General features: G+C 34.3%; 2 protein-coding genes across 4 annotated transcripts; one reads left to right on the forward strand and one right to left on the reverse strand.

The window, feature by feature from the left end:
• The first annotated feature begins 923 nt into the window (after nucleotides 1–923).
• LOC108318782 (3'-5' exonuclease) lies at nucleotides 924–3116 on the forward strand. Of its 2 annotated transcripts, none has more exons than XM_052873617.1 (2): nucleotides 924–1700; nucleotides 2993–3116. In XM_052873617.1, exons 1-2 carry the CDS (start codon nucleotides 1018–1020, stop codon nucleotides 3018–3020), a joined length of 711 nt encoding a protein of 236 aa, XP_052729577.1. In that variant the 5' UTR covers nucleotides 924–1017; the 3' UTR covers nucleotides 3021–3116. The 2 variants fall into 2 exon arrangements, with proteins under 2 accessions (XP_052729577.1, XP_052729578.1); XM_052873618.1 differs by having other exon boundaries at nucleotides 3005–3035.
• A 7359-nt stretch (nucleotides 3117–10475) lies between these two features.
• LOC128195581 (3'-5' exonuclease-like) lies at nucleotides 10476–12680 on the reverse strand. 2 transcript variants are annotated; one of them, XM_052873616.1, is made up of 2 exons: nucleotides 11907–12680; nucleotides 10476–10618 (listed from the first exon to the last, which is right to left on the reverse strand). In XM_052873616.1, the coding sequence occupies exons 1-2, from the start codon at nucleotides 12587–12589 to the stop codon at nucleotides 10603–10605; spliced, it is 699 nt and encodes a 232-aa protein (XP_052729576.1). In that variant the 5' UTR covers nucleotides 12590–12680; the 3' UTR covers nucleotides 10476–10602. The 2 variants fall into 2 exon arrangements, with proteins under 2 accessions (XP_052729576.1, XP_052729575.1); XM_052873615.1 differs by having other exon boundaries at nucleotides 10479–10630.
• Between the last annotated feature and the right edge of the window lie 859 nt (nucleotides 12681–13539).

A 13539-nucleotide genomic window follows, 5' to 3' on the forward strand; every position in this document is an offset into this window, starting at 1 on the left:
ATTAAAATGATATATTATAATTTTTATTAATGTATAAAAAAAGAATTCATTAGAATTTGGAAAAAAAAATAAAGAGATATTTATAATAATTATAAACTACTATAATTATTTTTTATAATTTTTTACAAATATTTTTTTTAATTTTATTAACTTTATTTCATCATTATATTTATAAAAATTAATAAATATTTTATTATAATGAAATTTTATTTAGTACTTTAATTTAATATATATAATTATATTTTCTTTTAAATATTTAATATTAAAAAATAAAAATACATCTTTAAAAATTAAATATTTCATAACATCAAGTTTTTTTATCATGATTTTGATTTTGATTTTTTAAAATTAATTAATTAATATTAAAATAGTAAGAAAATAAATAACAAGTTCAATATAAATATATCATTTAATTGGAGATGAAATAAAAGAATTATATAGACATGTGAATGGATTTTTGTTAGAAATGAGTACATGATAATCAAATTCTTCTTGATCCCCTCGATTTCCATCCTTACTCTTATTGTTTATATAATCAAAATGTCACGGTATTAATTTTGAAATAATTTTTTAAATTAGTTGGTGTCGTTTTAAATTAATAAATATTTTAATGATTACTCATGACATTATTTCAAATACACATTGTTAATAATGAGTCATAACAAGTTAAGTGTATTTTTTACACATATTTTACAATTCAAAATAACTGTAAAAAATCATGAAATAACATTAACTATATACAATTTTCAAATTATTGATTGTAATATAATAGTAATCTTCTAACTTATTTTATTAAAAATACTGATTAATCAGTTTAAAATAAAACATCTAACAGAAAAAGCAGTTGCAAGACCCAAATTGAAAATAATAAATATCTAAATTTCAAAAGATTCACAGGTAAAAAACTTATTTGAACCCTAAGTATAATCATTTGTAAAAGCAGTAGCGAATCAAAATCCAAAACGGCACTATTTAGCTTCAAACCCTATCTCTCTCCGCTTTTCTCCAATTCAGAGAATGCCAGACATGCTTGACCACAACGGCGCTCCCATCAGTTCAGTAAACGCCACCCCCAGCCGCGTGGCCACCATAAGCGTGGTGGATCACTGTCTCCCTTATGAAACCCACAACCTATACGATGTTACTTTCCACACTCACACCATCCACACCCTCCTCACCTCCGATCCCTCCCTCGTTCATTCTTGGATCTCCACCAACGTCCGCAGCCATCAAACTGGGCTCATGGTGGGCCTGGACATCGAGTGGCGGCCCAACACGCAGCGCAACATGCAGAATCCTGTCGCCACACTCCAACTATGTCTTGGTCAACACTGCCTCGTCTTCCAGATCCTTCACTCCCCTTCAATTCCTCCTTCGCTAGTTTCCTTCCTTGCTGATTCCAATGTCACATTCTTTGGTGTTGGGATAGAAGAAGACGCTGAGAAGCTTCTAGAAGATTACAATCTCCATGTTGTTAATATTCGCGACCTTCGTTCTTTTGCGGCAGAGAAGCTTCGTGACAGGGAATTGAACCGAGCCGGGATTAAATCGTTGGGCCTCCGCGTGCTGGGTTTGGAGTTTGAGAAGCCCAAACGAATCTCGAGGAGTAGGTGGGACAATCCCTGGCTCACTCCACAGCAGGTTCAGTACGCGACTGTCGATGCTTTTCTCTCTTACGAGATTGGACGCAGATTGAGTGTGTAAGTTAACTAATAGTATGGTTCCTCTGATCGCATTTTTAGGAAAGAAAAATTAAAGAAAAAAATTGACTTTTGTATAAATTAAAAATAACAATTAAAAAAAAGAAAGTTAATTTTAATTCTTATTTTATTTTCTTATAAATGCTTACAGAGAACCCATTATTAGCTTATTTACTTATTTACAATTTTAGCAAATTCCATATGTTTATATCTGTATTGTTATATATATTTATGTTGCTACTGGTTATGTTTATGTGTGTTTTCAAGAACTCATGATAATAAGGTTTTATTTATTTTGAGATATCATAATATGTGTATGGTATTAAAACAAAGTAGTTGGGTTGACTCTTAAAGAATTATTTGGTTATATTATAGTTTTTAACATTATATATTGGTTTTTAATTAAAGAAAATTTAATGTGTTTTTGTTTGTAAAATTAGAAATGCTCAAACAGTATAAAGTGATAAATATTAAATAAAATGATAATTACAAGATAAAATTTTGCTTACAAAATGAAAATATTAAATAAAATGACAATTACAAAAATGAAAAAAAAAATTGAATATATATTTTATTCTTTTTTTCACTACATAATAATACCTAATTTTTAGGCACTTTTTGTTTTAAGAGTTACCACTTCCATTTCCATGTATTTTGTTGTATTATTGGCTATTTAATAAACTTTTTAATTTAATAAACGCATCCTCTTGGTATTAATTGTAATACATATTTTTTATTCCTTTCAAATTTGTACTAGACATGATACATAAGTAGCACCTTGTGAAGATTAACAACGATAAATTCTCATAAAAAATTCTTTATTTTGATGGTCAACATTATAATTATTAGAGTAAATTGATGGTAAACTTGTACCGTTTGGACCATTGCTTTAATTAGGTCAGTGTTAAAGGTAACTAGATGAAAAAGCTTCATGGGTGTTGGGTCATAATTGGGCTAGAGCTAAAGTTGTTGTTATTGGGTCAATGGACTGGACAAATAAACAATTAATAAGTCTTAACCAATCAGTTAAGATAGCCACTGAATTAGTTATAACTAATTGACAATTAATTAAAATATTAATCGTTTATTGGTAATGGGTCGGACCTAACTGTAAATTCATTCTAATATATATATATATATATATATATATATATATATATATATATATATATATATATATATATATATATATATATGTTTGACAAAAAGGTTAGGTAACTAATTCTGAGTACTCACTTTTTATTGAATATTATCACTATTATCACACAAAGTCCCTGACTTAAACGTCATAGTGCCTTTTGCAGGTACCCTCCCACTTAGTAACCAATTCTGAGTACTCATTTTCTATTGAATATTATCACTATTATCAGGCAATATCACTATTATCAGGCAAAATCACTGATTTGAGCGTCAGAGTGTCTTTTGCAAGTACTCTCCCACTTGGTTCGGATTGAAAGAATTTGAAGTAAGAGGTTCAGAGGTTAGAAGGTAAGGAAGAAGACAACATAAAGATGTGTCTTTGGATCCTACACAATTATATACAAAAACATATTATATATATATTATATATATATATATATATATATATATATATATATATATATATATATATATTCGAGAGCTCATATCATGAAAAGAAAAAAAAATTATTAATTAAATATGATGTAATATTGTTAAAATTAGTTAGTTATATATCTAACGCATTTTTGTTGTAAGTACCTTTAACAATTTATTTTAAAGAGATCTTTACATGTAAAAACATTGAACGATCCCTTGTCTTAAACTCATGCTTTTTTTTATAAGGTTAAATATTTTTCAGTTTTATTGGATGGTTTTAAAAACGTAGTGGAGGGAATTTGAGGCGTACAAAACGCAAGAAATCGCCGCCAAAGAACGCCGCCCAAGGACACGAGAATAATTGCACCAAAACCCAACGAAAACGCATTTTAATCGGTTCAAATAAAAGATAATGCATCAAAGAGTGATCTAATCGGAGTAAAATTATTTTAAAACGGTCCAAAAGTGAGAAAACGAACCTGAAAAGCGTAACTCGTAGAGAGAAAACGCGACGAAGATGATGAACAATAAGTGCGCGTAATGGCTGTCTCGCGTTCACAGTGTTTTAATGCCGAAATTTAGACTTCGGTTCCCCCAATTAACAGACGTCTAAAGTGCTTTAGAAGTCGGAGTGGCGGGATCAGACGTCTAAATGGAGTCAAAAAGTGACTTTTTAAATTTCTGGGTTAGGGTTTAGATGTCGGTTCCCCCAATTAAGAGACTTCTAAAGTGCTTTAGAAGTCGGAGTGGCGGGATCAGACGTCTAAATGGAGTCAAAAAGTGACTTTTTAAATTTATGGGTTAGGGTTTAGACGTTGGTTCTCCCAATTAACAGACGTCTAAAGTGCTTTAGAAGTCGGAGTGGCGGGATCGGACGTGTAAATGGAGTCAAAAAATGACTTTTGAAATTTTTAGGTTTAGGGTTTAGACGTTGGTTCCCCCAATAACAGACGTCTAAATAGAATAAAAAGTTACTTTTTATTAACTTTTTCGTTTAGTTTTGGCATCTGTTCGGGAGAGCCGACTATCAACACCCAATTTCGTCCGGGTGACTAAATAATATAGGTTTGATGAAAATTATTTTATTTTATGTTATTCTAATTTTATTTTATGATTATTATACTGTATTTTATTTCATTCATTTTATTTTAATCTTATTTTGGTTATTTTTTATTTATTTTTTATTTAGAGTTATTTCATTATGTTTTATTTTTATCTATTTTTACGTCAATTTTTTTTACTCAAACTTTTAAGTTAAACGTTAACAAACAAAAAAATCTAGAAAAAGAAAAAAGAAAAAAGAAACAAAACATAGAAATGTCAGTCCAATTTGAGCCAACTTTAGCGTTTTGCGCTTTTTGGTTCCATCACGCCATCTCCCATTTTGGTGCAAATGTTCGCTTCTTGCTTTCCACTTCTCAGGTAACCATGTATTCTGACTTCTCCAACGACGAGGGTAGGGGGTACGCTGACGATGACATCGCCAGTCCATCTTCATCCTTGGTTGCCATTACCATAACCGGCGCTAGGGCCTCGCCTTCAGGGAATTCCTCTGATCTTTTGGTCGATAGTGACGCTCCTGACGAAGTTGCCATCCATGTGGACTCCACCGGCGCTTGGGATGGGAAGCCTCGAGCTTGGCCAACTGTCCCCGGCTACGACTGGGTGCCTCATGAAGTTAGGCAAATTTCTTCTTCCTTTCACCACCGTCAACCCTTCCGGGATTTAATCGGCCAGATTTGTCTGGTGAAGGCAGCGGCCGACGCGAGGCATTTCAAACTGGCCATCTGCCACATGACCCAGCGCGTTTGCCACGATCGGGGTAACTACCCCACCGACTTCTTCTACGTTTATGCCACCATGTTCAAAGACTTGAAGGTTCTTCTCCCCTTCTCTGACTTCCAAATGGGTGTAATGAGAACACTCAACGTGGCTCCTACACAGCTTCACCCGAACGGTTGGGCCTTCATACAAGCGTTCTCTGCCATCTGCTCCGGTTTAGCTCTTAAACCGACGCCCGCAACCTTCCTTTACTTCTTCCACGTACAACCTCATCAGTCCAAACCTTGGGTTTCCCTTCACAAAGGTTGAAACATGTAAATTCAAGACAAAGGTTGTGTCTTATAAGCACAATCAAATGTCTAATCGAGTTGGTTTATGCAAAAGTTTGGACTAAGTTTGCATAAGCTGATATTTGGATTTGTGAAAGGACAAGCAATGTACATGGTGACAGATGACTTGGTTGTGACTCTAATGTCATCTATTAATGTTGTTTCATATATCAATACAATATAAGTACCACTCTTTGACTCGGAGGAAAGGTCATTGCAATTGGTGTTAAGGATGTAAGAAACTATGGGGAATCTTTGTATGCTGTTATTTTTTGTATGAGATAATATCACACTCTTTGTTTGAATTGTGCAGGGTATGGAACATTTTTCACTAGTACAGAAAATACCTTTAACGTCACTCTTTAGATGTATAACTCTCGAATATCCAATGTAAAAAATGACCGATGGCATTTTTCGTAAATAAAACAAATATTTAGACGTTGGCTATGGAGGGGCCCAATGTCTAAATACTCATATATGTCGGTGTCGCAACCGGAATCGCGACGGGACGACGATCCAAAAAAGAAATGGATTTTGAAAAGAGATTTGGAGTCGCCACCATAGTTTATTATGGAAAACTACAGAAAAACCATAAAATAATAAGACACGGTCCACGAAAACCAGATTCTGGGTTCGGGAGTCGGTTACGTGTAGGGAAGGTATTAGCACCCTACAACGCCTGCCCGAAGGCAGTACCTTTAACTAAATACGCGAATATGATGTGGTTTTCAAAATGTTTAACTATCCCCTAAAATAAAACTCTAAATAAACAAAATATATTTTTTAATTTTTTGGGCCCGACAAGGATTGACCTCGCTCCTACGTATTCTCATTCAGAATGAGAAATCAGGGTTACGTAGTTCTTTTGGAGCTGTTTGAGAAAGTTTGTTTGGAAATTGTTTGAAAATTTGTTTTGAAATGATTTTGGATTTTTGGGAAGTGAACCTGACAAGGGCTAACCTTGCTCCTACGTATCTCCACTTTTGATGGAGAATCAAGGATCACGTAGTTCTGGGTAAAAGATTGCTTGTTCAGAAAGGATGTTTTCATGGCTGAAAGAATGTTTATTCAAAATGGATGTTTTTAGTTTTTGAAGGTTTTTTTTTTTATTTTTGGTATTTTTTTATAAAAGAAAGAGAAAAGATTTTTAGCACAAGGACGATGCGAGCGATCACACATGTGCTTAACCTTTAAAATATTTTTTTGGTATTTTTTATAAAAGAAAGAGAAAAGGTTTTTAGCACAAGGACGATGCGAGCGATCACACATGTGCTTAACCTTTAAAATATTTTTATTCTAGTTTAGAAAAGAAGAAGAAAAGGTTTTAGCTAAAGCACGATGCGTGCGATCACACATGTGCCTAAACCTTTAAAATATTTTATTATTTTTTTTATAAAAGAAGAAGAAAAGGTTTTAGCACAAGGACGATGTGTGCGATCACACATGTGCCTAAACCTTTAAAATATTTTAATATTATTATTTTTTAGAAAAGAAGAAGAAAAGGTTTTAGCACAAGGACGATGCGGGCGATCACACATGTGCCTAAACCTTTAAAATATTTTTGTAAATTTTGTATATATATATATATATATATATATATATTTTATTTTTAAGATAAATAAGGGAACAAAATAAAATAAATAAATAAAAGCAAATAAATAAATAAGTAATAAAATAAAACAACTAGTGGGGGTGCTCAAATGAGAAAATGGGGTGTCTAAATTATTTTTCCTTTTATAAACAGATTGAGCCTAAACCCAAACTGAAAGGGGGTGAGGAAATGAGAATAGGGGGTGAGGAAGTGAGAATAGGGGGTACAAGCAAGAAAATGAATTTTATTTTTTTTGTTATTATTTTTTAAGAACAGGATGGGCCTGAGCCCAGGCCAAGAGAACGTATGGGGGTGTGCGGGTGAAAAACGGGGGTTGCGCGAAGGAGAAAGGAGTTTTTTCTTCTTGGGCTTGACCCAGCACTAGCCCGGGGGTGGTGTGGGGGTGCGCGGGTGAAAAATGGGGGCTGCGCGAAGGAGAAAGGAGTTTTTCTTCTTGGGCTTGACCAAGCACTGGCCCGGGGTGGCTTTTCTGACCTAGAATCCCCTAGGGGTTCAGCATTCCCCTTCCATTCCTCACCCACTCAGATCCAACACTCTCCCGTAAGCTCACTCCCTCAGCTCACACACTCTCCAGAGACCCAAGGTCTCTTACTCTCTCCGCAGGCTCACCACCTCTTCAGCCGGAATCAGCCACCGCGACACTGGCGACACCTCGTCTCGACACCGTCGGCGAGACCTCGCCCCACCGTGGCCACTGTTGGCCGCAACGCCTTCGCCCTTCCTCTCTTCTCGCTTCGGAGATGATGACCCAGGGAGGGGTTTGCTTCCTCTACACATGCACCACCACCTCCGCCAAGACCGACCGCCGCCCGTGCACCGACCGCCACAGATCCTGCCAGTTGCCGCGCCAAGCCCTCGTTCCTCTACCTCTCTCCTTCTCTTCTTCGTTTGCAAAGGGGGCAATCCCTTTCCCTCTTCTCCGCGTTCGAGAGCGGCAACCCCGAGAAGGGTTCTGCCTTCGCTGCACGTGCACCACAACTTCTTCAAACCGACCCCGCGCCACCACCTTCTACTCGGTTCATGATCTTCTCCCCGCTCCGACGAATGGTGGTGTCAAACGTTGAAGGCTATGGAAAATCAGAAGGCTCGCGCTGCTCCATGTCTTCGAAGAGGAGAAACCGAGAATGGATTTTCACAACTTCATTGTACATGATTGGAACGTGTTTGTGTACGTATGAGTGTGAATGTGGATGTTGATTCTCTGCTTTTCAGGTGAAGGGATACATTAAAGCCATGTTTATGGTGTTGGAGTTGGGGATGAATGAGTGGCGAGGGAGAGCATCCATACGAAGTTACAGAACACAGCCAAATGCAACGAAACAAATACCATTCCAGATACCATCTCAATGGTGATATGGCTTCAAAAACAGAATTTTGGTTTGGCTTATTTGAGAATAGGATGGAAAAGGATGGTGATGGATAATGTGGTGAAGGGAACGGGACACGCGCAAAGAGAAGGGTCTTCTTCGAAGAAGCAGAAGACGTTATGGAATGGTTGGGAGAGAGGTTCCAATGGATGATGATTCAGTGAGTGTGGGGAGGGTGACGATGGTGTTTGGTAACAATGTCCCGTATACAAATAACCATGACACAATCATATGCAAATTTAACAACAACGTAACAAAGGTATATTCATGGGAAAGTAACCAACTTAGTAGAACATGGAGTGCAAGGCATTACTTACCTCCTGAAGATCCGATTGCTACTGCCAACCTTGCGCCTCCAATGAATCTCTCCCTCTCCCTTTGACTGGCTTCTTCCTCCCTTTCCTTGTTGAATGGTGTCTCTTGTTTTTCTCTGCAGGTGCCAATGTCTCCTTCTCGGCAATGGATGATGGTCCAGTGAAGATGAAGGTCCCAGGCTGCGTGTCCAATCCCCTTTTACTTTTCCTCCCAGCTTTTTTCTTAGCTCTCAGACATTGTGCTTTCTCTAGGTTACCAGTGATGAAACGGAGCTTTGCCTCGATGCAAGATAGTGGTTGGTTTTGAAGGTGAGAAGAGTCGAGATTCCCCCTCCTCCCTTGTTCACGCTTCAGATCCCGCTTAGAGTCAAAAGCATGGCCTGTCCAATGGTTGCTTCCTGCCACCGCCTCCTGTTCTGCTCTGCTAAGACAGTGTAGGTGCAGCATGCATGACGAGCAGAACATTTGCACCAAAATGGGACGTGATGGAACCAAAAAGCGAAAACGCTAAAGTTGGCTCAAATTGGACTGACATTTCTATGTTTTGTTTCTTTTTTCTTTTTTCTTTTTTTAGATTTTTTTGTTTGTTAACGTTTAACTTAAAAGTTTGAGTAAAAAAAATTGACGTAAAAATAGATAAAAATAAAACATAATGAAATAACTCTAAATAAAAAATAAATAAAAAATAACCAAAATAAGATTAAAATAAAATAAATGAAATAAAATACAGTATAATAAAATAGACTCAAATACAATAACTCAAAATAACAAAGTAAAATAACATAAAATAAAATTAGAATAACATAAAATAAAATAATTTTCATCAAACCTATTTTATTTAGTCACCCGGACGAAATTGGGTGTTGACAGTCGGCTCTCCCGAACAGACGCCAAAACTAAACGAAAAAGTTAATAAAAAGTAACTTTCTATTCTATTTAGACGTCTGTTATTGGGGGAACCGACGTCTAAACCCTAAACCTAAAAATTTAAAAAGTCATTTTTTGACTCCATTTACACGTCCGATCCCGCCACTCCGACTTCTAAAGCACTTTAGACGTCTGTTAATTGGGGGAACCGACGTCTAAACCCTAACCCAGAAATTTAAAAAGTCACTTTTTGACTCCATTTAGACGTTTGATCCCGCCACTCCGACTTCTAAAGCACTTTAGACGTCTGTTAATTGGGGGAATCGACGTCTAAATTTCGGCATTAAAACATTGTGAACGCGAGACAGCCATTACGCGCACTTATTGTTCATCATCTTCGTCGCGTTTTCTCTCTACGGGTTACGCTTTTCAGGTTCGTTTTCTCACTTTTGCACCGTTTTAAAATAATTTTACTCCGATTAGATCACTCTTTGATGCATCATTATCTTTCATTTGAACCGATTAAAATGCGTTTTCATTGGGTTTTGGTGCAATTATTCTCGTGTCCTTGGGCGGCGTTCTTTGGCGGCGATTTCTTGCGTTTTGTACTCCTCAAATTCCCTCCACTACGTTTTTAAAACCATCCAATAAAACTGAAAAATATTTAACCTTATAAAAAAAAGCATGAGTTTAAGACAAGGTATCGTACAATGTTTTTACATGTAAGGATCTCTTTAAAATAAATTGTTAAAGATACTTACAACAAAAATGCGTTAGATATATAACTAACTAATTTTAGCAATATTACATCATATTTAATTAATAATTTTTTTTTCTTTTCATGATATGAGCTCTCGAATATATATATATATATATATATATATATATATAAATAATATAATATGTTTTTGTATATAATTGTGTAGGATCCAAAGACACATCTTTATGTTGTCTTCTTCCTTACCTTCTAACCTCTAAACCTCTTACTTCAAATTCTTTCAATCCGAACCAAGTGGGAGAGTACTTGCAAAAGACACTCTAACGCTCAAATCAGTGAGTACTCAGAATTGGTTACTAAGTGGGAGGGTACCTGCAAAAGGCACTATGACGTTTAAGTCAGGGACTTTGTGTGATAATAGTGATAATATTCAATAAAAAGTGAGTACTCAGAATTAGTTACCTAACCTTTTTGTCAAACATATATATATATATATATATATATATATATATATATATATATATATATATATATATTAGAATGAATTTACAGTTAGGTCCGACCCATTACCAATAAACGATTAATATTTTAATTAATTGTCAATTAGTTATAACTAATTCAGTGGCTATCTTAACTGATTGGTTAAGACTTATTAATTGTTTATTTGTCCAGTCCATTGACCCAATAACAACAACTTTAGCTCTAGCCCAATTATGACCCAACACCCATGAAGCTTTTTCATCTAGTTACCTTTAACACTGACCTAATTAAAGCAATGGTCCAAACGGTACAAGTTTACCATCAATTTACTCTAATAATTATAATGTTGACCATCAAAATAAAGAATTTTTTATGAGAATTTATCGTTGTTAATCTTCACAAGGTGCTACTTATGTATCATGTCTAGTACAAATTTGAAAGGAATAAAAAATATGTATTACAATTAATACCAAGAGGATGCGTTTATTAAATTAAAAAGTTTATTAAATAGCCAATAATACAACAAAATACATGGAAATGGAAGTGGTAACTCTTAAAACAAAAAGTGCCTAAAAATTAGGTATTATTATGTAGTGAAAAAAAGAATAAAATATATATTCAATTTTTTTTTTCATTTTTGTAATTGTCATTTTATTTAATATTTTCATTTTGTAAGCAAAATTTTATCTTGTAATTATCATTTTATTTAATATTTATCACTTTATACTGTTTGAGCATTTCTAATTTTACAAACAAAAACACATTAAATTTTCTTTAATTAAAAACCAATATATAATGTTAAAAACTATAATATAACCAAATAATTCTTTAAGAGTCAACCCAACTACTTTGTTTTAATACCATACACATATTATGATATCTCAAAATAAATAAAACCTTATTATCATGAGTTCTTGAAAACACACATAAACATAACCAGTAGCAACATAAATATATATAACAATACAGATATAAACATATGGAATTTGCTAAAATTGTAAATAAGTAAATAAGCTAATAATGGGTTCTCTGTAAGCATTTATAAGAAAATAAAATAAGAATTAAAATTAACTTTCTTTTTTTTAATTGTTATTTTTAATTTATACAAAAGTCAATTTTTTTCTTTAATTTTTCTTTCCTAAAAATGCGATCAGAGGAACCATACTATTAGTTAACTTACACACTCAATCTGCGTCCAATCTCGTAAGAGAGAAAAGCATCGACAGTCGCGTACTGAACCTGCTGTGGAGTGAGCCAGGGATTGTCCCACCTACTCCTCGAGATTCGTTTGGGCTTCTCAAACTCCAAACCCAGCACGCGGAGGCCCAACGATTTAATCCCGGCTCGGTTCAATTCCCTGTCACGAAGCTTCTCTGCCGCAAAAGAACGAAGGTCGCGAATATTAACAACATGGAGATTGTAATCTTCTAGAAGCTTCTCAGCGTCTTCTTCTATCCCAACACCAAAGAATGTGACATTGGAATCAGCAAGGAAGGAAACTAGCGAAGGAGGAATTGAAGGGGAGTGAAGGATCTGGAAGACGAGGCAGTGTTGACCAAGACATAGTTGGAGTGTGGCGACAGGATTCTGCATGTTGCGCTGCGTGTTGGGCCGCCACTCGATGTCCAGGCCCACCATGAGCCCAGTTTGATGGCTGCGGACGTTGGTGGAGATCCAAGAATGAACGAGGGAGGGATCGGAGGTGAGGAGGGTGTGGATGGTGTGAGTGTGGAAAGTAACATCGTATAGGTTGTGGGTTTCATAAGGGAGACAGTGATCCACCACGCTTATGGTGGCCACGCGGCTGGGGGTGGCGTTTACTGAACTGATGGGAGCGCCGTTGTGGTCAAGCATGTCTGGCATTCTCTGAATTGGAGAAAAGCGGAGAGAGATAGGGTTTGAAGCTAAATAGTGCCGTTTTGGATTTTGATTCGCTACTGCTTTTACAAATGATTATACTTAGGGTTCAAATAAGTTTTTTACCTGTGAATCTTTTGAAATTTAGATATTTATTATTTTCAATTTGGGTCTTGCAACTGCTTTTTCTGTTAGATGTTTTATTTTAAACTGATTAATCAGTATTTTTAATAAAATAAGTTAGAAGATTACTATTATATTACAATCAATAATTTGAAAATTGTATATAGTTAATGTTATTTCATGATTTTTTACAGTTATTTTGAATTGTAAAATATGTGTAAAAAATACACTTAACTTGTTATGACTCATTATTAACAATGTGTATTTGAAATAATGTCATGAGTAATCATTAAAATATTTATTAATTTAAAACGACACCAACTAATTTAAAAAATTATTTCAAAATTAATACCGTGACATTTTGATTATATAAACAATAAGAGTAAGGATGGAAATCGAGGGGATCAAGAAGAATTTGATTATCATGTACTCATTTCTAACAAAAATCCATTCACATGTCTATATAATTCTTTTATTTCATCTCCAATTAAATGATATATTTATATTGAACTTGTTATTTATTTTCTTACTATTTTAATATTAATTAATTAATTTTAAAAAATCAAAATCAAAATCATGATAAAAAAACTTGATGTTATGAAATATTTAATTTTTAAAGATGTATTTTTATTTTTTAATATTAAATATTTAAAAGAAAATATAATTATATATATTAAATTAAAGTACTAAATAAAATTTCATTATAATAAAATATTTATTAATTTTTATAAATATAATGATGAAATAAAGTTAATAAAATTAAAAAAAATATTTGTAAAAAATTATAAAAAATAATTATAGTAGTTTATAATTATTATAAATATCTCTTTATT

The sequence above is a fragment of the Vigna angularis genome, chromosome 2, assembly GCF_016808095.1.
Source record: "Vigna angularis cultivar LongXiaoDou No.4 chromosome 2, ASM1680809v1, whole genome shotgun sequence".
In the NCBI taxonomy this organism is placed as follows: domain Eukaryota; kingdom Viridiplantae; phylum Streptophyta; class Magnoliopsida; order Fabales; family Fabaceae; genus Vigna; species Vigna angularis.

Coding starts and splice junctions, on each gene's coding strand:
- LOC128195581 (XM_052873615.1), bottom strand. CDS start 12,589: ATGCCAGACATGCTTGACCACAACGGCGCTCCCATCAGTTCAGTAAAC. Junction 10,631..11,906: donor ATTGGACGCAGATTGAGTGT/GTAAGTTAACTA, acceptor TAAACGTCATAG/TGCCTTTTGCAGGTACCCTC.
- LOC108318782 (XM_052873617.1), top strand. CDS start 1,018: ATGCCAGACATGCTTGACCACAACGGCGCTCCCATCAGTTCAGTAAAC. Junction 1,701..2,992: donor ATTGGACGCAGATTGAGTGT/GTAAGTTAACTA, acceptor TAAACGTCATAG/TGCCTTTTGCAGGTACCCTC.